The sequence below is a fragment of the Lampetra fluviatilis genome, chromosome 28 (genome assembly GCF_964198595.1).
Source record: "Lampetra fluviatilis chromosome 28, kcLamFluv1.1, whole genome shotgun sequence".
In the NCBI taxonomy this organism is placed as follows: domain Eukaryota; kingdom Metazoa; phylum Chordata; class Hyperoartia; order Petromyzontiformes; family Petromyzontidae; genus Lampetra; species Lampetra fluviatilis.
The window spans coordinates 11,266,338-11,291,570 of record NC_136302.1 but is presented as its reverse complement, the minus strand read 5'-3'; the positions used below and the strand labels follow the sequence as shown (position 1 = coordinate 11,291,570).

At 50.3% G+C, this 25,233-nt stretch overlaps 3 protein-coding genes across 4 annotated transcripts; 1 reads left to right on the top strand and 2 right to left on the bottom strand.

The window, feature by feature from the left end:
* Positions 1–350: 350 nt before the first annotated feature.
* Positions 351–9,356, bottom strand: ELP5 (elongator acetyltransferase complex subunit 5). 2 transcript variants are annotated; one of them, XM_078869877.1, is made up of 9 exons: positions 9,196–9,356; positions 8,268–8,328; positions 6,564–6,644; positions 5,881–6,140; positions 4,113–4,351; positions 3,493–3,594; positions 3,256–3,356; positions 1,880–2,048; positions 351–1,702 (listed from the first exon to the last, which is right to left on the bottom strand). In XM_078869877.1, the coding sequence occupies exons 1-8, from the start codon at positions 9,248–9,250 to the stop codon at positions 1,919–1,921; spliced, it is 1,029 nt and encodes a 342-aa protein (XP_078726003.1). In that variant the 5' UTR covers positions 9,251–9,356; the 3' UTR covers positions 351–1,702; positions 1,880–1,918. The 2 variants fall into 2 exon arrangements, with proteins under 2 accessions (XP_078726003.1, XP_078726002.1); XM_078869876.1 differs by having other exon boundaries at positions 351–2,048.
* Positions 9,357–11,067: 1,711 nt separating this feature from the next.
* On the top strand, positions 11,068–14,982 carry UBXN10 (UBX domain protein 10). The gene is made up of 2 exons (XM_078869694.1): positions 11,068–11,110; positions 13,177–14,982. The coding sequence occupies exon 2, from the start codon at positions 13,209–13,211 to the stop codon at positions 14,118–14,120; it is 912 nt and encodes a 303-aa protein (XP_078725820.1). The 5' UTR covers positions 11,068–11,110; positions 13,177–13,208; the 3' UTR covers positions 14,121–14,982.
* Positions 14,983–15,183: 201 nt separating this feature from the next.
* Positions 15,184–23,319, bottom strand: ALG3 (ALG3 alpha-1,3- mannosyltransferase). Its single transcript, XM_078869693.1, has 9 exons — positions 23,026–23,319; positions 21,186–21,285; positions 20,261–20,408; positions 19,988–20,148; positions 19,431–19,551; positions 18,506–18,711; positions 18,192–18,264; positions 17,658–17,803; positions 15,184–17,132 (listed from the first exon to the last, which is right to left on the bottom strand). Exons 1-9 carry the CDS (start codon positions 23,249–23,251, stop codon positions 16,958–16,960), a joined length of 1,356 nt encoding a protein of 451 aa, XP_078725819.1. The 5' UTR covers positions 23,252–23,319; the 3' UTR covers positions 15,184–16,957.
* Between the last annotated feature and the right edge of the window lie 1,914 nt (positions 23,320–25,233).

The following is a 25,233-nucleotide window of genomic DNA, read 5'->3' as shown; positions in this document are numbered from 1 at the left end:
ACCCCCTCCCCTCCTGGCCTATTTCATGAATGAGTGATTGGGCAGAACTCGTAGTACCCGGAGAAACCCGACGCATATGAGGGGATAACACAGAAAGCTCCACTGAAATGGATTCAATCTGTTTACTGTACCGCCATCCCAGTGAGTTTCACAACTATGCGTGATCCACCAACCCTTGCCTCCAGTGATGCGTCATTTACGTCTCATCATCCGCAACATCGCAGATGAAAAGGAAGGTCATAAAAGGCCCACAATCCACAAGAAAAAAGACACGAAGATAGTTGTTTCAAACAGATGGAAAATCCAGTGCCATTTGAAGAAAAAAAGGCGTGAAGTTCGTCTCTTTTTGACTTGTTTTTATTTTTTTATAAATAAGGTATCGTAAGACAAAATGCCGCAACAACAAAACCCCACTGTCATTAAGCCGACGCAGCTGAGATTCCAAGGGTAAATCTAAACGGAACTTTTTATTTTATTTGGTCAGGCCCCACTGAGCTATGTGCTCTTTTTCAGTCACAACCTGGTCACAAATGATAGCTCAACGAAGTGCATATCATGTAGAAATTGATATCAGCCAAATACTAGAAATGCATGTTTTTAAATGTATGTGGAGGGAAAAACCGGAGGACCCAGAAAAAAATCCACGCGACCACGGGGAGAACATGCAAACTCCAAATATATGGGCGTCGTCAGGGTCGGGTTCGAACCAACGACCTCCTGTATACCGGGCGAGGTAATTAACATCTCGCCACCGTGGTGACTAAATCGATTTAGTCCACAGGCCAGAGCAGTAACTTATGCCACCTAAGGCATTACAACTTTAGTCGTTCTGTCTGATTTTATATACATATGGCGAATGATAAACAGTTATCACAAAATTCACTCTTACTGACCACATAGAGGAATTGGAGCCAGTAACATTATGCCGCACCAGCTGGTACCGGACAAGTGAAATATCTGGTCTGCACCTGCGGACTAAATAAATCAGGATCTCAAGATGTAGTGGCGATGGTCTCAGCACGATCACGAATGACTATACAAAATAAACACATCACGTTAAATGTGGCTTGTTACTCTATTTTGCCGATTCCAGCATTGACGACTTGATTTCTTTACGAATAAACTCAAAAGAGCATTCATTTCTTTCAGTTTTGATTGCCATCTGACAAACACCGTTTGTGCTCTCGGCATCATCACACGGGACAAAGGCATTTCCACTTGTAAGTCGCGGAAAGCAGTGTAGCCTCCGCCTATGTTGGAGAACGGTCTTTCAAAGACGTGGTTACATAAATCCTCCTGCACCCTTTAAATGCCTCCCATCAACACTCGGGGCACTGTACCTTCTCAAGTGCTCGCTATATTTGATTAATTCACAGAGATGTAATTTTGTGAAAAATTAATTTATCTTGATGGCTTATTGCGGAGATCATCATCAATTCGCTCCACTTGAAATCCCAATTTAAACCACCGGTGGCTAAAGACCTGGATTCGAACTCAGGTTCTCAGGGGTGGCAGCTCAGTGGCCCTGAAACGACCAATTTTAACCTGCCTGAGCTACTGAGCCACCACTGCGTAGGTTTTCGCAGTTGTGCCGACGTGTTTTTCAGATGCAGCGCGACTTGTTCGGCCCGAAGTCCGACGTTTCACTCCATGTGATGGGACCTGGGAGCTTCTTCAAAAGGTTGAGCTTGAGCTTCATTTCCTAAACAAGAATGTCCCCTTCCACCGTTCGAGCAAAACATCGGACGTCATGCCAAACAACCCGCAGTACAATCCGGAAACACATCGAAGAGTTCCTCGGCCACCTTCGGCACGTCCAATACACTGGAGGTTAATGACTGACAAGCTGAACCCTCATTTACACCGCTCGCTCGCTCACCCGCTCATCATCATCCTCCCCTCCTGCCCAGCTCGGCGCTCAAATGTCCAGGTCATCATCCGGATCCTCGTCATCGATGTCGTCGGCATCGTCAGGGCAGTAGAAGATGCGGCCGCCCCCTATTTGGGTCGGAGACGCACTGCCCCCCGGGGTCAGCAGATCCTGCTTCCTGTGTGGGCAGAATACAGAGAGGCATGGGGGGCTCTGACAAATAAACACTTCTGTTGGTTGGGTGACACCATTTTGACTTCTGCACTTTTTATTTTCTGCAGGCTTGGGTCCTGAAGACCAGTCCTCAACCTCAAGGCCGGCTGGAGGACATTTGATCAGCTTTGGTCCTCGGCCTCAGGGGTACTGCGAGGACTTGGCGTAGAGGCACCGGTCCTGACAGTGACCTCAACCTATAAGGCTCCTGGCCTTGGTCTCGTCTTGACCTTTTGTGTTCCATCTTTGGCCTCATGGGTCCTGGCAATGAATCCAAGACTGCACCTCGTCAGCACTGGGCTCCAAGTGGTCGGGTTACCTGGCCCATGCCTACTTTGACCTTCCTGCCAGCCAACTTTTGCAGGCCCCACTACCCAACTCCTGCTATGGTCATTGCCTGACTCCTGGCTCGTGGCCTGCACTCATCTGACCCCAGGCTGTACCGTGCCATTGCCCCATCTCTCGCTCGCACTCGTACATCCCTACCACCACGGCACCCCTGTGCATGCACCAACCCTTTCTTCATTGAACCACCTTTCTCCAGCGTTATCCCTTCACTACGATCCAGTTTCTTTTGATGTGGTTGAATTTAGGTTCATAGGTCGAGCCTGCTTTTGTGATTTATTGTATTTGTTGTTGTGGTGGTGAAGTTTGCTTTGCGGGCTGTGTGCCTGTACTGGACGTGTGTAATGTTTATTCTATTTGTTCTCTCTTTAAAAAAGTGCGTTTGATTGATGTGTTGTTATTTGTGCTTGTGTGCACCACTGCCAACGCAGTACACGGACTCCTCTACATATGAACATTCGACTTACGAACTTAATGAGATACAAACAAACCTGTCCAGTTGTCTGTATGGACCGAGAGTCGTAAGTTCAACTGCCGCGCAATAGATGGCGGTGGTGACATCTACATCTGCAGAACATGAAGAACCAGTGACATCTGCACCTACAGAAGATTATAAAACTTTTAAAGCCATTCTCCGTGTTTAGTGTACATGACGTACAACATGTTTGGGATCCACAGGAGTGGAGTTGGTCTTACGAACAAATAGACTTACAAACAGACCTCTGGAACCTAACTATTTTGCAAGTAGAGGAGTCCCTGTATCACAAACTTAAAACAACCAGATATATCCCAGCTGTAAATGCGACACTGGTGAGCAGAAAACGCACTGCTGGGCAGAGAGCTGGTACGGCAGTGCTACACGGCCCCGCGCCTTCCGCTCGTCATCCGTGAGCCGCAGGTTAAAGGTCAGCTCGGCAGTCGGGTCACACTGCAATCCACAGAGCAGAAGGCACACGGCTCAACACACAGCTGAACACACAGCAGAGCACACAGCAGAGCATTAAGCACAGCACGGCACACAGCTGCGCTCGTTTCAGTTGGGTCAGGATGGCTGTGCTACTCACCACAGGTGCCTCGCCAGAATTAGCGGTGGTTGCTCCACTTGACCTGGCACCATCCGCTATCAAGCGGGACTCGAACCCGTCGACCACCACCATGCGCTCCTCCTGCAGCACATTGTTTACGACTTCAATCGTCATCATCATTTATCATCAACATATTCGTCAGCCTTCATCACGTGTTTATGTGGTCAGCTGTTGCACTGCAAAAGCAGTATGGTGCAGCGACTATAATTGTGGTAACTATGATTACAATCAGGTGCAGCCCTGCAACTGCTTGCTCACACAACTGTTACTAGAAGGGCCTCCACTCGACAGAGCTTTGGAGAGCTCGTCGAGGGTATTTTGGCTTGCTCTTCCACGCTGGGCAGATGTCTTAGAACAAGAGGGAATTCCTGAACTTTGCTTTACCGCATGCAACCTGCCGATCTCTAACTGCGGTATTATCCACGTATACTGCTGGGTGGACAGAGGCAATGCGGCGATTCAAGAAACATAAATTTACCATCCGCACAAAAGCGACGAACCTACTACGAGCACCATTGCAGATGCTGGGCTGCACCTTTACCACCTCTGATTAGCAGATCGCTGCGTAGTTCAACCTCCGACCACTGACCGACACTCACCAGGCGAACGACCTTGCCACTCCTTCGCTTGTGCAGAACGCCGACGTCGAAACAGGACCACGAGGCCGCCTGACCCGACCCCGACGTTGACCCCGACCTGGGCGCGTGCGGAAACGCCCGGGGTGGAGCGGGGGTGAGCGTAAGCACGGTGCTTGCGGCGTGGCGCACCGCGTCCGCCGTCGTGCCCTCCGCGTGCGCGTCCCCGTGGAGCAGCGCCACCACCTGCCGCACCTGCACACCTGCCCAGGGGTTGAGAGGTCGATGAGAAGGTCGACGAGAAGGTCGAGGAGAGGTCAAAAGCTCGGCTACCGGAGGAAATAAGGACAGCGCCGTATGCTTCTATGTATGTTGCTCTTTTTTCACACCGTACGTAGCCAACCGTTCTCATCGAATGTGCGGGGGAAGGACAACAAACTCAACACTAAAAGCAGTTGTCTCAGGTCGCAGCCGAATATAACAACAATTTATGTCCATAGAGTGCAGTAGATAAACGGGGTTAAGGTACATTTGTCGCGGAATCTCTGTTGTGCTGAAAAGCCAGGGTGACTCTATAGCTTTACACTCTGCCCTAATTGTATTCGTATACAACAGGAATTGTTGAGCTCTCAGAAATCAATCGCACGCTGGTAATGGGATAAATATGGTCTTCGTGGGGGTTTTGGGAGGGGGGGGTGACTGCCCTCTCTGCCCTCCCAGGTTCCCATGCACCTGCTATTGTGTTGCTGTCACAGGCAATAAAACCATAGCTTAGCACAGTGGTGCAAAGTCTCAAATTCCTTCAGAGAATTATGGTATTAACTATTTAAATAGATAATTATATGAGTAGCTAGTTCATGTGTAACTATGTAAGTGTATGGGTCTCGTAGTGTGGGTCTTTTAATAAGTCTATGGGTCCCCCTATATAAGTGGAAAGGTCTCTTTGTATATCCGAGTATTTGTAAATCTATTGGTTTTATATTAAAGTTTCTACCGGGTGGTAGTGGTGGTGGTGCGTACCTCTAATCTAATGCTGTGGAGGCGAGGGTTAAAGGACCACAGAAATGTCTTCCAAATTCCCCAGGAACTAAGGCTTAAATTCTGACAGAGTATTTTTATGGGTCGCTGATAGACTGCACTCGGTGGCACATGTTTAGTAGCCACAGCCATAGCAAAAAGGGGTATTACTGGATGTTGGTGCACCATGGTGGCAAGATGTTAACTACCTCGCCTGGTATACAGGAGGTCGTGGGTTCGATCCTGACCCCAACGCCTGCTGTATATTTGGAGTTTGCGTGTTCTCCCCGTGGTTGCATGGATTTTTCTCCGGGTCCTCCGGTTCAATCCCCCACATTTAGAAATCTGCGTATAAGATGTGAACTACCTCGCCTAGTATACAGGAGGTTGTGGGTTCGATCCCGACCCAGACGCCTGCTGTATATTTGGAGTTTGCGTGTTCTACCCGTGGTCGCATGGATTTTTCTTCGGGTCCTCCAGTTCAATCCCCCACATTTAGAAATATACGTTTAGAGTATTTGGCTGCGATAAATTTCCAGATTATGATAAGCCACTTTGTTGGGCTATCATTTGTGGCAAGGTCGCTTCTAAAAAAGAGCTATATAGCTCAGTGAGCCTTACCTGGTAAGAATAAAAAAAAATTCATTTAGTGGTGTGTTGGGTGCAGACATATTTTCTGGGTGGCTAACCCAGACAGATCCAGCTGAAATGAAGCCATGCCCGTAACTTCTTCCGGGACGCAGCTTCACCCGACCACTGATCAGGGAGCCCTCACCGTCATCGTGCCGCCGATCGGCGAGGGCTCGGAGGCGTGACAAGACACGGGGCCACCCGGCGTGGAGCAGCAACGGAGACAGTGAGTCCAGAACCACGCACAGCGGCCCCCGGTCCGGCCCGGACGCACCCCCCACGGCCGCCCGCAGGTCGACAACGCCGTGGGCGTGCGGAAAATCCGGTGCGTTCGGCGTCTCCGGAATGAGGGCACCAGAACCCGTCCAGCCCAGCGGGTCGGAGAAGCAGTCGTGGTGGACGAGCCTGCCGCAGCACGGCCAGACGTGGCGCGACCGCTTTCATCACAACGCGACGTGCCGATCCGGTGCGTGGTTCTAAAACTGGGCTAGCTTCACGGGCTGTCTGTGCCAAACAGCGGGCACATACATTACTTCCGTGGTTTATTGCCTAGTGACACGACGTCAGGTACGTACTAAGGATCCATCATCCGTTTACGATGTTTATTATTTGGTAAACTGTCTTGGAACATGTTATGACTGTAGGTCTACCACGTGACATCCAGCAATGTGATGAACCGCCACGATTTGTTTCCCTTTTTAAATGTACCATACATTACACCGCGAGAACAATTTAGCATTCAAACAACGACGGAAATTATTATGGTTATTTTTGTTGCGCTATCGATTGCACCACAGGGCGTGGGGTGGCGCAGGCGAGGTCTCTCACCGGGACACGACGTCGGGCACCAGGCCGGCGCTGACGGCAGAGCGTGACATCTCCCAGTGGAACACGTGAATGGTCTCCCCCCTGCAGCACGCGCGCCAAACACGTCACCCACACCGCCACCCACACCACCACCAACAGGGCCAACACGAACATCAACAGCATCAATAACACCATTAACAACACTAAGATCGACAGCAACAACACTAAGATCGACAGCATCAACACCACCATCAAAACTACCATCAACACTATCATCAACAGCATCAACACCACCATCAACAACATAAACATCAACACCATCATCAACAGCATCAATACCACCATTAACACTAAGATCAACAGCATAAACACCACCATCAAAACTACAATCAACACTACTACCATCAACACTATCAACAACATCAACACTACCATCAATACTAAGTTAATTTAGTATTATTATGGGTACATTTATTATGGATAGGTTTATTTTGTTTAACCAGGTGAGAACGCAAGAGGCCATGATCTTCTCATTTGCAAGAGTGACCTGGGGCATTGGGCTGCCTGTAAGGGGGTGATGATTGCTGCTGGTACGTGTATACAAATTGGATCTTAACACTTGCACACAACGGCCCACTCTTGCGGATGGCGTTAGGGGATCTTTAACGTCCACTGAAGCAGACGGCGCGTAGTGTGCATGTTACAGCCACAGTCATTGGTCGGGTAGTGGTGGCGTGTTGACCTGAGAGGTGACAATGATGGTGGTGTTGATGGTAGTGTTGATGCTGTTGATGGTAGTGTTGATGCTGTTGATGGTAGTGTTGATGGTAGTGCTGATGCTGTTGATGGTAGTGTTGATGGTGCTCCATTGGAACCTCATTTGCCAGTAGAAAAATATGATAATTGGTTTTGTACCCTTTTATCTGGCAACAAAACTGACACCCGAGTCTCGGGTGTGGACCAATCAACTTTAAGGACAGTGCATACATTATCAGAGTTGTGTTTTTTGTTTGCATTACGACTGCAGGTATTGTGGTCTATGCAAACATGACTCCTTGTAAAAAAAGGTGTCAGTTTTGTTGCCAGATAAAAGGGTAAAAAAACAATTATCAGTGTTGATGCTGTTGATGGTAGTGCTGACGGTAGTGTTGATGCTATTGATCTTAGTGTTGATGGTGTTGGGAGTGAGACTTCAAGGACCATCGCAATCACCAGCATCAGCATCGCCAGCATCGCGACGGACCAAGGACGACGCTCACCGATGTGAACTCTATACTCATCGTCTTAACAATCTTCATTTTACCGGCGAAGATCACGACAACTTAAGCCTCGTTACAGAAAAAGCTCCGATGCGTGAACAAATACAAAAAAGTGGCATTTACACGTTACCAAAACTTCTTCACTGGGTGTAGGTTAGTTCATTAAGTCAGCGCGGATACGTGACGCTCGGATAAGCGACGTTGTGCTGCTGCATCAGAATCTGAATATTTATCCTGGAGGAATCCGATGAGCTGTAAATCTTCTTGGTTCTTTCGGTAAAGTCACGTAGAATGGAAATAATAAAATAATAAAAATAAAACATAATAAAATAATATAATAAAGCAATGTTGTATTTTTTTATTTTTTTATTTCCATTCTACGTGACTTTACCGAAAGAACCAAGAAGATGAATCCCTGCAGTCACGAAAGCTTTAAATCGAAAGCCTCCGAGCAGGCGTTTCTCACCGCAGGGCAGCGCCTCTCATGAGGCTCTTCAGCAGGGCTCTGCCCGGCTGCGCCAGGGAATCTGCATGCCACAACAGGGAAGATCAGAATCTTTATAACACGCAGTAGGCTTTCGCGACCAATATCATCCCTAATGCAGGTGTTTTGGGGTTAGATCGAGTAAATGTGTGTCGTTAAACCCGCCACCACCCGACACAGCCAATTAGTAAGGGTTGTCACGTAAACAGAACGTGGCCAATTTGTCACTAGTACAGCACACCGGTTGTGTGTTGGAGAGCCAGGCCACAACATTTACAATCTGTCGCCTGATGAAGCGAGTTGTAATTACTGGCGAAACGTCGTGACGAATGGCCACGTTCTGTTTACGTGACAAACCCTTTACTAACTGTCTGTGTCGGGTGGTGGTAGGTTTCATGACACATTTATATATTTACGCGAAGTAACCCAACAAAAAAACCCCTCTGCAGAATCTTTATTTAGACTCACCATGAGCTGAGAAATAGGGGCGGGTCAGCAAGTGACAAACAACACATTGGGTCTACAGCACCATCAACACGACAGCACTGTCCACAGTAGGTGACATGCAGGCACCGCCACCAATCCGTTACATCAGAATCTTTATCTCGACTGCAGGAGGAATCCGATGATCTGAGAAGCTCTTTTTCACACATGCCCAGTCGGGGGCCGGTCATACCAGGCACACCAGAAAGATCCTTCTTCTAAGCGGGCACATCATCATCATCAAACAATCCACGCCGCTCCGTCTCCTAGACGGGCACTTCTCACGTGCTGCTCTGGATTACTATACCGTAGTGACCGTAGTGACATCGCAGGGACGTAGCGGGGAAGGGGGGGAGAGATGCATTCATCCAGCAGTGGACTGACCATGGCTGACGATTACAATAAACCCCGATCACGTAACACGTACCGACTATGAGCACGAATTCACTCCGCTCGCTGCCCGCGATAAGCTCCAGCAGCATGGCTTGTTGGTCACCCCGACGCTTAGACTGTTTGCTAGTATAGCTATGGTTGTTGTTGTTGCTGCTGTGTTGTTAGTTTAATGTAAGGGACAGCTGTGAGTGTTTACACGCAGCCTCGCTGTAGCCGCGCGTCGTGCGGCAATGCGAGTTTTGTAAACAGCTGATGATGTGGCGCGGCTCCACGTGGTGGTCGCGGGCTGATGACGCCACCCGTGATGCCGGTTTACTCACCGCCGTCTCGTCCGGATTATAAGACGCAGCCTCCCCAGTCAGCCCCCCCCTACTCAGCCCCCCCACTCAGCCCTCCCCCACTCAGCCCCTCCCCCACTCAGCCCCCCCCCCACTCAGTCCCTCCCCCCACTCAGCCCCTCCCCCCCCACTCAGGCACATGTCTTGTGGTATTGTTGCAAATTCTCGGAAGTGTTAACATCTTTTTGAAGCACTCTGTATGTGACACCGTCGTTGAAACTGATTGGCCTGCCCCAGAGACACTGGTGGTGGTGAGACAGGGCCCTGCATTAGGAAGGTTGTCGTCTCTGGTATAGACAAATTCGGGTTTAGCAAAACAAATTGAACGTGGCATGTCCAGCCCGCTTGGCTCAATCCACTGCTGGATGAGAGCCCCCCCCCCCCCACGCGTGCTAGGGGGGGGGTTATTTGACCATACTTCACCGCGCTGGTCAGTGCAGCGTTGGGAAGACGTGGGGGCATAAACTTGCAGTAAAACAATGGCATCCCCCACCCCCTGCCTACGCTGCCTAATTAGCCCCCGCATTCTATAACGCCTGTTATGCATTGTTAGTCATCGTCCCTTCACAATTCAAACTACCCAGGCTCCAACCTGCTTAGCTTTCGAGATTTTCTGCATTGTGCACGTGGCCGGGTTCCATTATATTCCTGGGTATGATGACAGCAGCAGCAGCAGGAAGATGTTCGGGAGGTCCATGCCAATGTCGAGGTCTGCTGCTGACCACAAGAGGGCTTCAGTCGAGACAGGGTCTCCATGTATCTCTGTGTGTGTCTCTATGGATCTCCATGTATCTCCATGTATCTATATGTGTGTCTCTATGGGTCTCCATGTATCTCCATGTATCTCTGTGTGTCTCTATGGGTCTCCATGTATCTCCATGTATCTATATGTGTGTCTCTATGGGTCTCCATGTATCTCCATGTATCTCTGTGTGTGTCTCTATGGGTCTCCATGTATCTCCATGTATCTCTATGTGTGTCTCTATGGGTCTCCATGTATCTCCATGTATCTCTATGTGTGTCTCTATGGGTCTCCATGTATCTCTATGTGTGTCTCTATGGGTCTCCATGTATCTCTATGTGTGTCTCTATGGGTTTACTGCGTGGTCCGTAGTGTGGGTTTGCCTGTAATGTGTCTCAATGTGTCTGTGTGTCTCTATGGGTCTCCATGTATCTCTGTGTCTCTATGGATCTCCATGTATCTCTATGTATGTTTCTATGGGTTTACTGTGCGGTCCATAGTTTGGGTTGCATGGCCACAATCGCACGGATGTCGCTTGGAGTGCATGATACATATATACACACAACGTTTCGGGCAATGGCCCTTTTTCATAGCACAATGACAATTTTATCTTGGTACAATGTTAATATTGTGCTGCGCGTCACTCGCTCTTACATCTCGTAGTCCGCATAAGCGCGGCGCGTGCGCGAGTAATTTAATTATTTACTTATCTCTCTCGTGATTGGTCGCACCCCCCCCACCCCGCCCCGCCCCTAGCGGGATCGGGCGCCCAGCCAATGGGAAGGCGGCCTTGGGCGCGACCGCGCTGGGAATTCCAGAAGCTCGAGCGGCTGTGGCTTGGCGTTTCTCCTTCGCGTCTTCATCCGCGGGTAAAGTTTTTGTAAAAACAGCACCGAGCGAGAGAGCTTTCGCTCGCCCGCCTCTGTGCTTTTCATCCTCACGTTCTCACAGTTTCGCCTCTGGTGCTCTCGCCGTAATTGCGTTGGGTTTTCGATATCTCGCGCGACGCGGCCACGCGAAGCCGCCGTTGCGATGGCAACGTCCTACGCTTTCCAACTAGGCCGCAGGCGTCTGACGCCATCGGCATTGTTTTTAAAATGATTTATTTTAATTCTTCGTGATTTTTTTGTTCACTATATTTTTTTTCTTGACAGGTGAGTGGATTTGATGTTTTATGCGCGAGGAAGATAATATTTTAGGGGTTGTAATGTTTTTTTTAATGAATGGATTGCTGCACGAGTCTTGTACAGCAATGCATTGTGCTATTCAGAAGTGGCTTTTGATTTACGGTACTCAGTGAGGTTATTACTTTTTTTTATACCTTTATGTGTCAATCTCATGCAGTTTCCTATCTTTTTAAATACGGTGACAGTTCGGAGACAGTGCCACGCTTGGTCACAGAAAACTCGACGGTGTTTAGGGAAAAGTTAAGTAATGCATTTGTAGCGGTGATGAGCGGAAACAAGGAATAGCATGTAGCATGCATTCTCATTTGCCCTCTTAACAGTGTAATATCGACTCTGTGAGGTGTTCTTATGGCTAAGATACCTTTATATAATCGTTCGTTGAGACCAAGTCACTTTTCCAATTAATGTGTAAACACCATGTAGAAAGTATGATTTTTTTTAATACTTATGATTTATTAAAAAATCTATTTATATTAAGTAATACACAAGGGTGCCTGCAATGTAAAATATTTCGTAAAAAATTGCATTGAGATTGTCCAATAGTGACTCTTAACATAAACCTTAAACTTGAATGACACAATCGAATGCTTAATGCAGCAGAGGCACAATATCATTCGACATGTCAAGGGAAATTATCCAATGAGGGTTCACTTTTGATAAGTGACATACATTTAGAAGCCTGCCTTAAGAGCACATTCGACAATTAAATGTCCATAAAAAGGAAAATATATAAGCCATATTTCGGAAAACAAGCTTAATTGCCCATCTGCAATGGTTATTTTTTAAATCTGTACTGTGAAGGGATATTACCAATGTTTGAAATGGCACTTTTATTTACGAATAGGTTACGTTTTAATATTGTCAACACAGCATAGTATTGCAAAACATATTTGATTACATTATTAGGATGTGCCAATGAGCTTAGCAGCTCAGTTCATTGGCAGTAAAGGTTTTTATATACGAAGTGTTTTTAAATAGACATTTGGCACGCTGTATTGAACGGATTTTTATTTTCACTTTACCGATGGTTAGGTGGAGGCTGGGTTGCTTTTGTTTCTCGACATTTGTTGGTGCCTCAAGTGGTATTGAGTAACATTCATTCATGCGAGGAAGCCACCACCTCCACGTTAAGTGAATTAATGAAGGGGAAACGTAAACAATGGGACGCGGTCTGCATGCCAGGCACCAAGCGGGGACGGTGCAAACATTGCATTGTGTTTGGATGCGGGTGGGGGGGCAGTGTTGCGAGGCAAAGATATCGGGTTACGATCGCACTCATAAACCCTGACCAAAGTAATGTTTCAGCATGACCCTGCACGTACACACTTGTCAAAATATTCCACAGTTCAGGTTGACCAGATTATAGGGGCAAGCTAACCTAGGGAAGAGTTTTTTTTTTATACCAATCTAATCGGCAGCGACGGTTATTACTTTTTTTAAAAGTGGCATCAGGATTAAAAGTGGAAGATAAATGCTCGGGGTGGAACGAAGCATCGATTAGTGTTGATTTAAATTGTCAGAAAAAAGATTGGTCCATGGAAGCAAACGACTTTATGGGGTGGCAACTTCCCACCCGACCTGATAGAGTACACGACAGTGAAATAATTATTTTAAAGTCTCCGAACTGGCCAAATTAAGTACATGTAATATTGTTTTGATCTTAATTCATTGGCGATTAAACTCTGGCGTCTTTACCTTCCATCTCATTCTCATCGTCTCGCTCTCATTGCTGTTGTTTCTCGCCATAGCTAGGGTAGCCTGATGCAAGGAAGCAGTTGCCATGGCAGCAGCATCACCTAGCAGCAGGCCACGCAGCCGGGCCGGCAGCAGCGGCTCCCTGGAGGCCGCATACAACGCGAGGCCACCGCGGCCGCCCTCGGCCAAAGGCCGTGTGCGCCCATCCTCATCTCACGCCACCGGTGGCGCCGCAACCCATGGCAGCATTGGCGGCGACGGCCTCACCGATGGTTCCGCTGTTGCGTCATCTCCCCCTTCCTCTCCTCCTGGGTGGTTCCCACCATCGACGCCGCGCTCCGAGCTGGCGGGTGGCCGGGCTACCCCGCGGCCTCCCTCGGCCGCCCCTCGGCCTCCATCAGCCCGGACCTCCTACGTGGGGGGCGGTACTCCCGTGGCCCAGCGGCCCACGCTCAACCGCTACTCCGTGCTGCCCGCCATCCGGGGCGGCCGCAGCACCGACGATGGAGATGAAGGGGATGCCGACGAAAGTCGCCACCAACACGACGCCGAGGCCGGCATTGATGCACTGAGCCTGAGGGGCGACGAGGAGCCCAGGCCGCATGGTCGCCCTCTCTATCGGCAGCAGCAGCAGCAGGATCATCAGCAGCAGGATCATCAGCAGCGGGATCATCAGCAGCAGGACGACAAGGAGAGCGGGAGCCCAGTGCCAGGCCTTTCGTCACCATCGCTATTGCTGGCTGTGCGTCTGCCGTCAGGAGAGCGTGTCGAGCGGCACTTCTCCCCGGACGAGACACTGTCCGCGGTTCTGGCGTTTGCGCTGTCGCGGCGAGGCAACGACGGGCAACGGGGGGAGGAGGAGACGGCAGTTGTGGGGAGACGGCGCTGGGTGGTGGGAGCCGGACGTGCACGTTACACCGACCTGACCCGTTCGCTGCGAAGCTGCGACGTGCGGGACCGGACACTGCTCTACCTGTTCTTGGAAGAGGACGACTGAGGGTATGCGGTGGTGAAGAAGGAAAACTAAACAACCACCATTGCAAAGGTTTTTTGCAGTTGTGCTGTATATAGTTCGCAGACGTGTTTTTGTGCAGCATATCTGACGTTCCACTCCACATACTGCGAGCTTCTTAAGTTCGTCTTTGGGTGATGAGAAACGATTGCTTATTTAATTATCAAAGAATCTTCTTGGGTTCACGACGAAGCTCCCAGCACGTGGAGAAAAATGTCAGACGTCATGCCAAACAACACGCGTGAGAACCCGAAAATACATTGGAGGGCTAAGACACCGAGCACCATTACCGCCGCCCTCCCCAGCGTGTGTCGATGCAGGCACCAGACAAGCTGGGTTGTGGTCACCCACAAGGTGCTGAAGCCTTGTTGACATTTACAGTACTTTAAAAAGAAAAAAAAATTCAAGATAATTGCTAAGGTTGACGATTGCCCTCGCGATTCAAACTCGTGCCGTTTGAAATATCGTTCCGTTCGTCGCGTTTGGTGACCACGGCATCTCTCGAGACTCCTTGCAGAGAACGCAAGCCGTGTGGGGACCCGCCCCCCCCATGACTTGTGCCGCAGCCTGGCGGATGGCAGTGTCGCGCTTTGGTTACCGCCACGGGCATTTGGTACGACGATGAGCGAGGGGGCCGAGAAATGATATAATGGTTGTGCTGTGTACATAGCGGTGAAAGGAATCTAAACACAAAAAAAATATCGTTAGTTACAAATTTTTCAATCTCTTATTTTTTATGCGATTGTTAACTCTGAAATAAATTTTACACGATAATGCTTCTCAACTGTTTATGGAGTACCGTGTGCTTTAACGGGACAATGGACTTCGTAGCCCAATGGATGCTCAGAGAATTACAATCATACATCCGAGCCAAGACATTGCCATGCCCTCCTGATGCCTGCAGTGAATAAGAACCAAACTATGATATGCTGGTCTCAAGACATCGGGTTTGGCCAAGCAGGGCCAGGGGGTGTGGCTTCTCATGCTTTTATTGCATGTGACGTTAGTCGTACACGGAGGACACAGCGTCACGTCATCTACACGCGTCTTAACTTGTTAATTCGTGTGACATCCGTGTCATGGCTCGCATTCTGCAGTGGAAAAACAATCTGGCACCTCGAGCTGCACCAGGTTGGCTCGGCCCAGTTGTACAATGGCAGACGGCAAGACAACGGTACATTTTATAATTGTCCGGCTTTTGATTCAAAATTAACTTCATTTTCGATGTGCAGCCATGCCAGTGTGCTGCCTCTCGCGAGTCCCTGAGTGGAGACGCACATTTATCCGTCTCGTTCATTTAATTCCAGTTCGCACATCAACAGCGACTAAAAATCCAGTGAATACTTAGGGTTGCAGGGAACGTGAATTATCATGACAAGTCATGACTCACCAGCCTTTTGTTTTCAAGGAGACATTTTCAGACAGAGGAGACAATATGGAGTCATCGATAAAGCTCCATTTTCAAATTTACACAGAACTACCACATTGTGTGCAGATGTGCATGCAAATTAGCACCTCTGATGACAACATTCGTCGGATGATGCATCTGATGAAGACCGTGCTGCAGTCGAAACATTTCACTTGTTAGATAAAATTCTGCTTTGCCCCACCTTGCGCAAAGGTGGGCAAATGCTATGCTAGTTTCAAAAGTGCACCTGTTTACTCGGGTCAGGAGGACACTTTTGGCAAAAGAAAAACACTATTCAATAACACCACCATGATTGTAGCTGCAACAGGCTGCCCTGCAAGTTTCCCGAGTACCTTGCAAGCGTACACGCAATGTCGTGTCGCCACTCCGATTTGTTTTCAGGTTGTACCGTGTGTTGGGTCTGCATGATATACAACGTTTTGCACTGGGCGCTTGAGTTCTTGAAACAGCTCCCAGAATACGGAGTGAAACGGTGGACATCGTACTGGACCAGCAAGCGGTACAACCTGAAAACACATTGTCGAGAGCTGTACAGCACAACAACGAAATAGTGCCACATTCTCATTCTGTAAATAGGTTTCTGTCAGGCTGGTTGCCCAACTGGCCTTAAATGTTCCACATTGGAGTAAAACACTGCCGGGGTTGAGACAAGGTGGCTATCGTACATGTTGCGGTTTCCTAACGCCGTCTTGCTTTACTTGCATTAGTGGCGTAGCATGATTGGCGTGGGCCTTGGTGAAAGGGAAACAAATTAAATGGGGCACCATCCAATTTCCGCCCCAAAACGTCGTAGCTCGGTCCCTTGGGCGCCCCATCTGACACATGGGCCCCAGTGCCGTTGTCCGACCTCCACACTTGTTAGCTACTCCACTGGCTTGTAGGGAACCTGTGACACGCAAATTACCGCAATGTGAAAGTGACACGTTCACTAAGTAACCTCAGATTTGCCAGACGTTGGAAGTTGTCTTCTTTAGTTTTCATCATACGTGTGCCATGTATTATGTTGGCAGTTATCACAAACAAGAAAAAAGCCAATAGTATTGATGCAAGACTACCGCAGCACGTCAACAGTGGGCTCTTTTAAAAATTTCCTGTTTTGTAATTGAATAAATAAAAATCAAACTTAAGGACCTGTGCTTTAGCAACAGTGGCACACGTCATCTTACGTTTTGTAATCACATCACAGTCGTGAACACTCCTTCCACACAAGATGAGAAACTTTAAAAAGAAAAATATACCCTGAAGAATGACGGCTAAGCGACACCATCCAAAACCCTCAAAGCTCTTGTGACATGCCCGGGCGCTGGGCGCATTCAGGTGACGTAAAAAAACACATTGAAACAAGACCTATCAATGGGCCAAGTAGGTGAGGCTTACGCAAGGCTTCTGAACGCTAGGACGTCTTTGCATGGGTGGTCGAGGTTGCGGGATCTGTGGGGAGCGGTGGCGGAGGCGTTGGCCTCAGCGTGAGCAGGATGAGCACGTGGCAGATGTGCAGGGCGAGTGAGGAGATCTCTGTGGAGGGGTACGTGTTCCACGCCAGCTCGATGACGCCCAGCACAAGCACCCTGTGGTTGCACAAACACCAAAAGCCGTCCTTGAGCCTCGTTCGGACATCTGAGACGAGCGCTGTCCGAGAAAAGCGTGGCCAGCGAGTCTTCACTTTTTTTAGGAAAATGGTAAAGACATTTTGTTGGCAAAGTGTTTTCTATTAGGCGACGGCGACAATGCAATCAAGTCGACGAAAAATCGTCGCGCATCGCGTGAAACTCGTATCCTGATAAATGTATTGTGAAATTCGATATTGTATCCCGAAAAATTTGAATTCGAAAACCCAACATCTCTCCTATGCCTAAACCCTCACCTTTACTGTCACCATCGGTTAGTGTTGAGGCTGCAACCAGTGTTCATTTAGTAAAGGAATATAGTGATGGAAATATTTGTCAACAAAGTCGTTTATTTTATTTCATAAAAAATGTACTATGACTTGGGGCAGAAAGTGCTGTTAGCGAACACCTACTCAGGCCGGCACTGCGCACGAGCCCCAAACCAGCACAGTGTGTGCATGTGCGCTGCCCAGGCGGGAGTCTTACCGCAGCAGCGGAGCCACGGAGCCGAGAGGGCAGCACCAGACCAGGAAGGGCAGCGAGTGGAAGTACCACACGTAGAACTGGTAGTGCAGGGACCGCGCGAAACACACGCCAACCAGGTTGGACGAGAAGAGCACGAACGCCATCTGTGAAGCGGCGTGTCAAGGACGACCAACGCACGGACAAAGTTGCAATACACGATGACAAATCCAATCATGTTTTAGAAGGGAATAAACGGCACTTCATGGAGAAAGATGGTGCATAGCAGCAAGCGGCACTGTTGAAATTGTATAACAGGAAATACCTTTCTTGATTTGAGCAAGATAATCGGTGGGATGGAATTCCACAGCTGAGTGGCATGTAACAAGGTGGCTAAGCGCAGCCTGGATGAGAGAGGAAACTTAAACTGGTAGAACGAGTTCTTGACATGGGCAGAGGAATCCAGGTGTGAAGTCCGCGGTCGTAGCAATTAAAGGCTGACAAGGAAGCGACTGAACGATGGAGAGCGAGAGACCGGGGTGGTATCGGAAGGATATGATCGTCGGTCATTGGGTCACGCTTCTTTTTTTTCGTGGGCGCTTTGAGGAGGCCTAGGAGGCCTTCCCCGGGCCTGGCGAGAGAAAAACCACCGTCACAACCCGCTCGGCGACACTTCACACAAGTACACCATGACTTATCAGCACCGCCCTGGCGGTCGTGGGTGACACGAAACAGCCTGGTAGACAAAGTCCTCACCGTGGGTGGAGGAATGAATGAGTGAAATTCACAGGAAACAATAACCAAGGTAGTAGCCGATACAAGAGTGATAAGGTGACCAAAGTGCCCCCCTCTCAGACTCCTGTCCCCGTTACCGGCTCCAGTGACGGTGGGCGTAGAGGAGCAGCACGGCGAGGTGCGCGGCAAGCAGAGCGGCGTGGAATCCGCGGTGCAGGAAAAGCCATTCGGGCAGCAGGCGCCAGTTCACGGTCCACTCATACAGGAAGCTACGTCCGAGGTCGAAGGCCCTCGTCGCGTAGCCCAGCGGGTTCGCCAGTAGGAAGGGCAGGCCCAGTACCACCTGGGTGAGTGGGTTCGGGGTACAAACCGTCCCCTTCATCATCATCATCAATCGATGGCCTCCTCGTTTTGAATTAAGTCAAGGGCGTCTTTAACGTCAGCTGTGAAGCATGCGGTGCGAAGTAGTAGTAATGTTATTAGGGTTAATACACCAGCAGTATTAACCAGGCGGCCTGCCATAGGAAGCCACTGCAGCTATGCACTTTTAAAACTAGATTGAAAACGAATTTCTTTAAAACTGCTTTGTGTTTATATTCTTGGTTCTTTCGGTAAAGTCACGTAGAAGGGAAATAATAAAATAATAGAAATATAAAACAATAAAAATTCTCACGACGTTTCGACTGTGAAATCCACAGCAAGAAAATTTTCTTGCTGTGGATTTCAGAGAAAATTTTCTTTCTGTGGATTTCAGAGAAAATTTCTTGCTGTTGATTTCACACCTGATGATGATTGCTTGTGTTGCAGTCAAAACGTTGTGAGAATTTTTAAAAATATTTATATTATTTTATTATTTCCCTTCTACGTGACTTTACTGAAAGAACCAAGAATATGAATCCCTGCAGTCACGAAAATGTTTAGTTTGTTGTCCTTCACCGCACCTCCAATTAACATGGTTGGCTACATACGGTGCGACAGAAGTTCAACGTACACACACACATACGACTCCGCAACGTGCGGCGAACGCGCTAACCGATACCGCCGGCGCCGGCGGCAGCTCGCCTGAAGAGCGGCACACGCGGCCAGGCGTGGCACAGCACGCGCTGGGCCCAGCTCCCGCAGCAGCACGAAGAGCAGCCCCGGCGCAAACAGCAGCACGTTCATCTTCACCGACACGGCAAGGCTGCGGGAAACAACAGCAGCAGTAGCATCAGCATCGCCACGTTCATCGACACACACAGCCCAAGCCGTTGTGAACGATTCGTGGACACTCGCAATCTAGATCCCCCCACGTCCCCGGCTTCCGGCCTACGGATATTGAGAATGTCAATACGATCATTGACATTGACACAGCCAGGAGTAGAACCACACTTGTTGTGGTCATCTGCTTTTGTTCCCGCTTTCCCAGTCGGTGCCTGCTGCGTCCGACCCGTATGTCACAGACCGCAGCGTGCGGCGATTGAAAATTTCTCAAGCGTAGTCGACGTTCATCATCAATTATCGCCACCGACAGTGCCAGGCGATGGTAACAGCGGCAGAATCTTGTCGACGTCGCTTAATTGGTTGGTCGCTCGTTCGTGCAACTGGCAGAGCGTGCGAGCGTGCGGTGGCGCGGACACCTAAAGACGAGGCATCCCAGGGTCCAACGGCGGTCCAGCAGGAGGTTGACTGAGGCGAAGAGGATCGCCATAGCGACGGGGTCGTTGAAGAGGCGCAGCACGAAGATGGAGTGCACGCGGTACGAGGCGCAGCACATGAAGAAGAGCGCGTAGGGTGGCACCTGGGCAACGGCACACACGAGCGTGACACACCGCCCTTCAATCCATCCACCTGGTCAAACGACACAATGCTGGTAACTGTCGCGTATCGCAGGTCGCGCGTCGCGGTCCCACCCGTCGGACACGTGCGTAGATGCGGAAAACGAGGACGAGGGTGACGAGGTAGAGGACAGCGAAGATGTACTGAGCCCTGCGCACGTCCACGCCGCGCTCCGTCACGTGGTACAGCAGCGAGTAGACGTACACGAAACCCGCAGGGTAGCTGGGTGGGGGGGGGCGAGGATGGAGAAGAGAGGGAAAAGGTAGGGAGAAGTGGGAAGAGGAAGGGAGAGGATGGGATGGCAGCAGGGGAGAGGACAGGATGGGAGAGGTGATTGAGAGGAGAGAGGAGGATAGGAGAAAAGGAGAGAAGGGTACAGAGCGGAAGGGAGAAAGGGAGAGGTGGAATGGCGTGGAGATAAGCGAGTACAGCAAGGTGATGGGGAGGGGGGGTGAGAGGAGATCAAAGAGAATAAAAAAGGGAAAAAGTGAATGTCAGACGAGGCAATAGGACAAGGTTGGCAGATATAAGAGTGCAGGAGATAGTTGGGATAAGGAGAGAAGGCATGGGATTAGTCGAGCTACCGATAATCGGTAGGCACATAATAACCCAGTTCCTCCACTACATTAACAAAGCCATTTTTCACTGGCACGTCCATACCAAGCCAGTGCGGCACACTAATAATGTGAGCGATTTTCCACTCGCTATTTGCGGTACCGAGCCGGAACCAAAAAGCGATACGCGGGCCATGCAATACCTCTAAATCTATCTGGCTCGGGGCCAAGCGAGGCCAGGGGCAAGACCAATTATGGCGTCCCCTACACTCGTTTCGACTCGTTCACCGTGTGTGATGTCAGCGGCATAGTTTGGGTACTGCAGTGGAAAAACGACCGGGCGCCTCCTGAGCCGCGCTGGGGCTGGCTGGGCACGGCCCGAGCACGGTTCGGTTGTGCCGTGGATACAGCGGTGATAAGCGTCGTAGCAGCAGCGACGACTCACACGAGGGGTCCGGTGCCCCCCTGCAGTTTCATGTAGTCAAAGGTCCCGTTCATCACCCCCTCCACCTCCTCCATGTACGCTCTCCAGTCGATCTCCGTGTCTGCGGCACGAAGGCATCGGACGTCAGTGCGCGGAGGACGTAACAAAATCGAACGACGGATCGATTACAACAATAATGATACAATGTGTAACGCGCTGCACAATCTTTCCACGGACATAAATGACTGTGACTCTGAGGTGCGGAGCCAAGCTCAGGGTGGAAGAGGTGGGGCCTTTAAGCATCTCTTAGAAGTCGGTGTGAATTGAACGCTGCTGCTGCTGTGAATGTGCAGCAGCTGGATGATGATGACGACGATCACTGCCGTGTTCCAGACCGCGGCGGGGGGGGGGCTGCCGCAGAGAAAGGACGCCCGGCAGTGACGGTCCTGCTCTTGGGCGTTAAGAGATTATCGACAAGTCCACATGGGCCGAAATCAGCGACGCGTCACTCAAAGAGCCGGCGTGTTTTACAACGGCAGCGCCTGCTTCGGCCGCAAGGATTGACAGCCGCCAGACGCTGTCAACGGGCGCCACTCTTTGCCGGTCGAAGGGCAGCAGCTGCCAGGGAGCATCAGGGACCCACGCCGGTTCCTTTCGCATTCTTCAGGGGATCAGGAGGAGGCTGGAACCGGAGGAGGCTAAAACGGTTCGGACACACGGACGGACGCGGAGAGAGTGCTGCGGTAGTAGACGTGGGGTAAGAATAGCAAAGTCAGATGCTTATGCTGCTCCTTCTGCTGATGCTTCTACCTCCCTCCCCCCCCCACAGAAAGCATAAATAGCAATGTCAGTGTGCCAAAAGCTTCACCGGATTGTAAGGACGGAGCACAAATTGATCAATGCCATCATTGTCGCCATCATCAGCCACCGCCAATCAACTGCCGGACGAAGACGCCGCATCTCACGATTCCAAGATGAATTAATCCACCCAGCGCCTGCACAATAGATGATTTGATCACTCCCATCTCCCCCGGCGGACCTCCTCTCGGATGGCTGGTACCTGCCTTAGCTGCCATTCAGTCGTTAGTCACACACGTCAGACATTACCCCTGGTAGTGATGTGCCCTGCCGGGAGGGGGGAGGGGTGAATCGAACTCTCCGAAAACACTGGATTGCAAGTTCACAGTGCCGACACACACTTCTGCCCCCCACCCCCAGTGCACCCCCCACGCCCCCGTCCCCCCAGTGCCCCCCCACCCACCCCCAGTGCCCCCCACCCCATCCGCCCCCCCCCCCCACCGCCAGCGCCCCCCTCCCCCAGTGTCCCCCCACCCCCCAGTGCCCCCCCTTCACCCCCAGTGCCCCCTACCCATCCGCCCCCCCACTGCGCGCCTCCCCCCCCACCCAAACTCGACTGGACTTCTGTGAAGAACACGATAAGCCAGCAGCTTCGTCTGGCTGTCATTTGGGACCAGCTCGCTTCTGAAAAAGCGAATGAGCTCAGTGGGCCTTACCTGCTCAAGTAAAAACAATGTTTGTTTTATATTCTTTGTAACTTACACTATTTGCTTACCTTCCCTATATATATATGTTTTACTTTTATTATTTTATTACTTCCCTTCTACGTGACTTTACCGAAAGAACCAAGAAGATGAATCCCTGCAGTCACGAAAGCTTTAAATCGAAATTTTACCTTCCCTATACTTTGCACTCCTATCGTGTTTTTGCTTTTACTGTTCGTCGTTGTAACGTCCTGGGCCCCCTACTGCAAAAAAAGAGCTTTATAGTTCATCGGATTTCTCTTCCTGCAGCAGAATTTTTCTGATTACATCTCATCTCCCCGCCCCCGCCCGCTACTCACAGGGCACTGCGCGGATGATCCACGCGTTGAGCAGCACCTCGGCGAGAAGCAGCGCCCCCCCCAACAGCCACGTGCAGTCCGGCTCCGTGAGCAGACGCCGGCGGTCACGCCACGCGGCGCGCGCGCACGACGCGAGGCCGCGGGGAGACCACGCGGAGGAGGTGGACGAGGTGGAGGAGGAGGAGGAGGCAGGAGGAGGGCGAGAGGCTACGCGCGGGGGAGCCATGGCCGAGGGAGGGCGCGCTCTGTGAGATGCCCCCCAACACAGAGGGAAGAGAGACGAGAGAGAGAGAGGCGGACCTCGATTCCGATTCTTGACATCGATTTCATCCGCGGCCGATTTGGGTTGGATCGATTCTGGCGACGAATCGGTGTCGGTTAAGTTGGGGTGTGAGCAGCAACGACATTGGGGAGCTTTGGGGCCGTCCATAAATGACGTCACGCACCTAGGGGGGGGGGGGGGTGGTCAGACATTTGTGACGATGTGTGACGAGGGGGGTGAGAAATGTGACCTCACATCAAAATGCGCAACTTTAAATAAATATAGACAACTGCGGAGGGAGCAGTTGCTCGGTCAATGGCCAGGGTCAACGGCGGCGTGGTATATTCCGCAAATATGCCCGACTGTGAGGGCGGGCCCAAGCCGGCGTGAGTAGGTTAAACGTTGAGTTTTATAAGGGCACCACGGGGTGACCAGCCCCACCCCTCCCACCCCCCACCCAGCCCCACCCTCCCCACCCTCCTCTCCCCACCCAGCCCCTCCCCATCCTCCCCACCCAGCCCCTCCCCACCCTCCCCTCCCCACCCAGCCCCTCCCTGCACGACGGACAGAATAATCCCCTGTGGGCTGGTGTAAATGTTTTCTCCTACAACATCAGAGTGCAGTGCCACATTAAAAACGCACTACAATGACAATAGTTTAAATCGATTTGAAGCATCAGGATTGAACCCACGACCTCCTGTATACCAGGCGAGGGAATTAACATCTCACCATGGGGAGATACATTGCAAACTCCACATATACAGCAGGCGTCAGGATCGAACCCACGGCCTCCTGTATACCAGGCGAGGTAGTTAACATCTCACCATGGGGAGAGACACATTGCAAACTCCACATATATAGCAGGCGTCAGGATCGAACCTACGACCTCCTGTATACCAGGCGAGGTAGTTAACATCTTACCATGGGGAGAGACACATTGCAAACTCCACATATACAGCAGGCGTCAGGATCGAACCCACGACCTCCTGTATACCCACAACGCCAAGCGGTCAGGAACAAGCAGCACGATGTCAACGTTGTTGTCGTAGTCGATCAGAGTTCTAACACATTTCTGGAATTGAGCTCGAACTTGGGAAACGTCCTTTGACATGTTGTTGCGTTGGAGTCGCATGAATCTGTTTGATGAATCGATCCAAATATGTGAGACACTCGATTGAAAAAGTGTCCGGTACGACGGTGTCGTCCGAATCGATTTTTAAAAAAAGTAATCTCCGATATTGAATGGAACGGATCGATTATTGGTTTTACTCGAGGCGACCCAATCTATTGATAACCGCGGCAAGATGATGTCGAGAAAGTTGCAGCTGCTCCGAGATCGAACGTTAATGTGAATCGATTCGATAATCGAATCGCGTGCCTGCATCGCAGGATAGAATCAATACCACGGTCCCGGTGGCGAGTCGCGATATATTCACTGCTGGATGAAGCTCCCCTTTAAATCACCCCCTTCCACTTCAATTAAGTTTGTTATCAAATCTGCAGTGTTGCATGCGCATGAATCCGCTGTGTGACTTCAAAATAAAAAAAAATATGCGACGTTTCGGGTAATAGCCCTCCTTCATAGTACTTTTTTTAAGGCCGCACAGTGTCATTGATGAATGTGTTTAGTTTGTGTTAATTAATGTGTAAACAACCCGAACGAAGAGCCCCCTATAGACTCTTATGGCAAGAGCTTTTAGTGAATAATAGCACCTAAGGTTGGCGTGGCACACGATGGGGCGAATGACCAACACCCCACGCCTGGCCTACTTTGTCTTCCCGGAGCTACTGTTGATGACACAGCCGCATAAGTTCCTCATTTAAGGCTGAGTCCACCTAAGAGGCTCACAACCCCACGCATGACGCCACGTGGAATCGCCACGCCGAATCGCTTTCTGCGCATGCGCAGTCGTTTGGCTTGTTGACACGCCCCCTTTTGAGTGCCC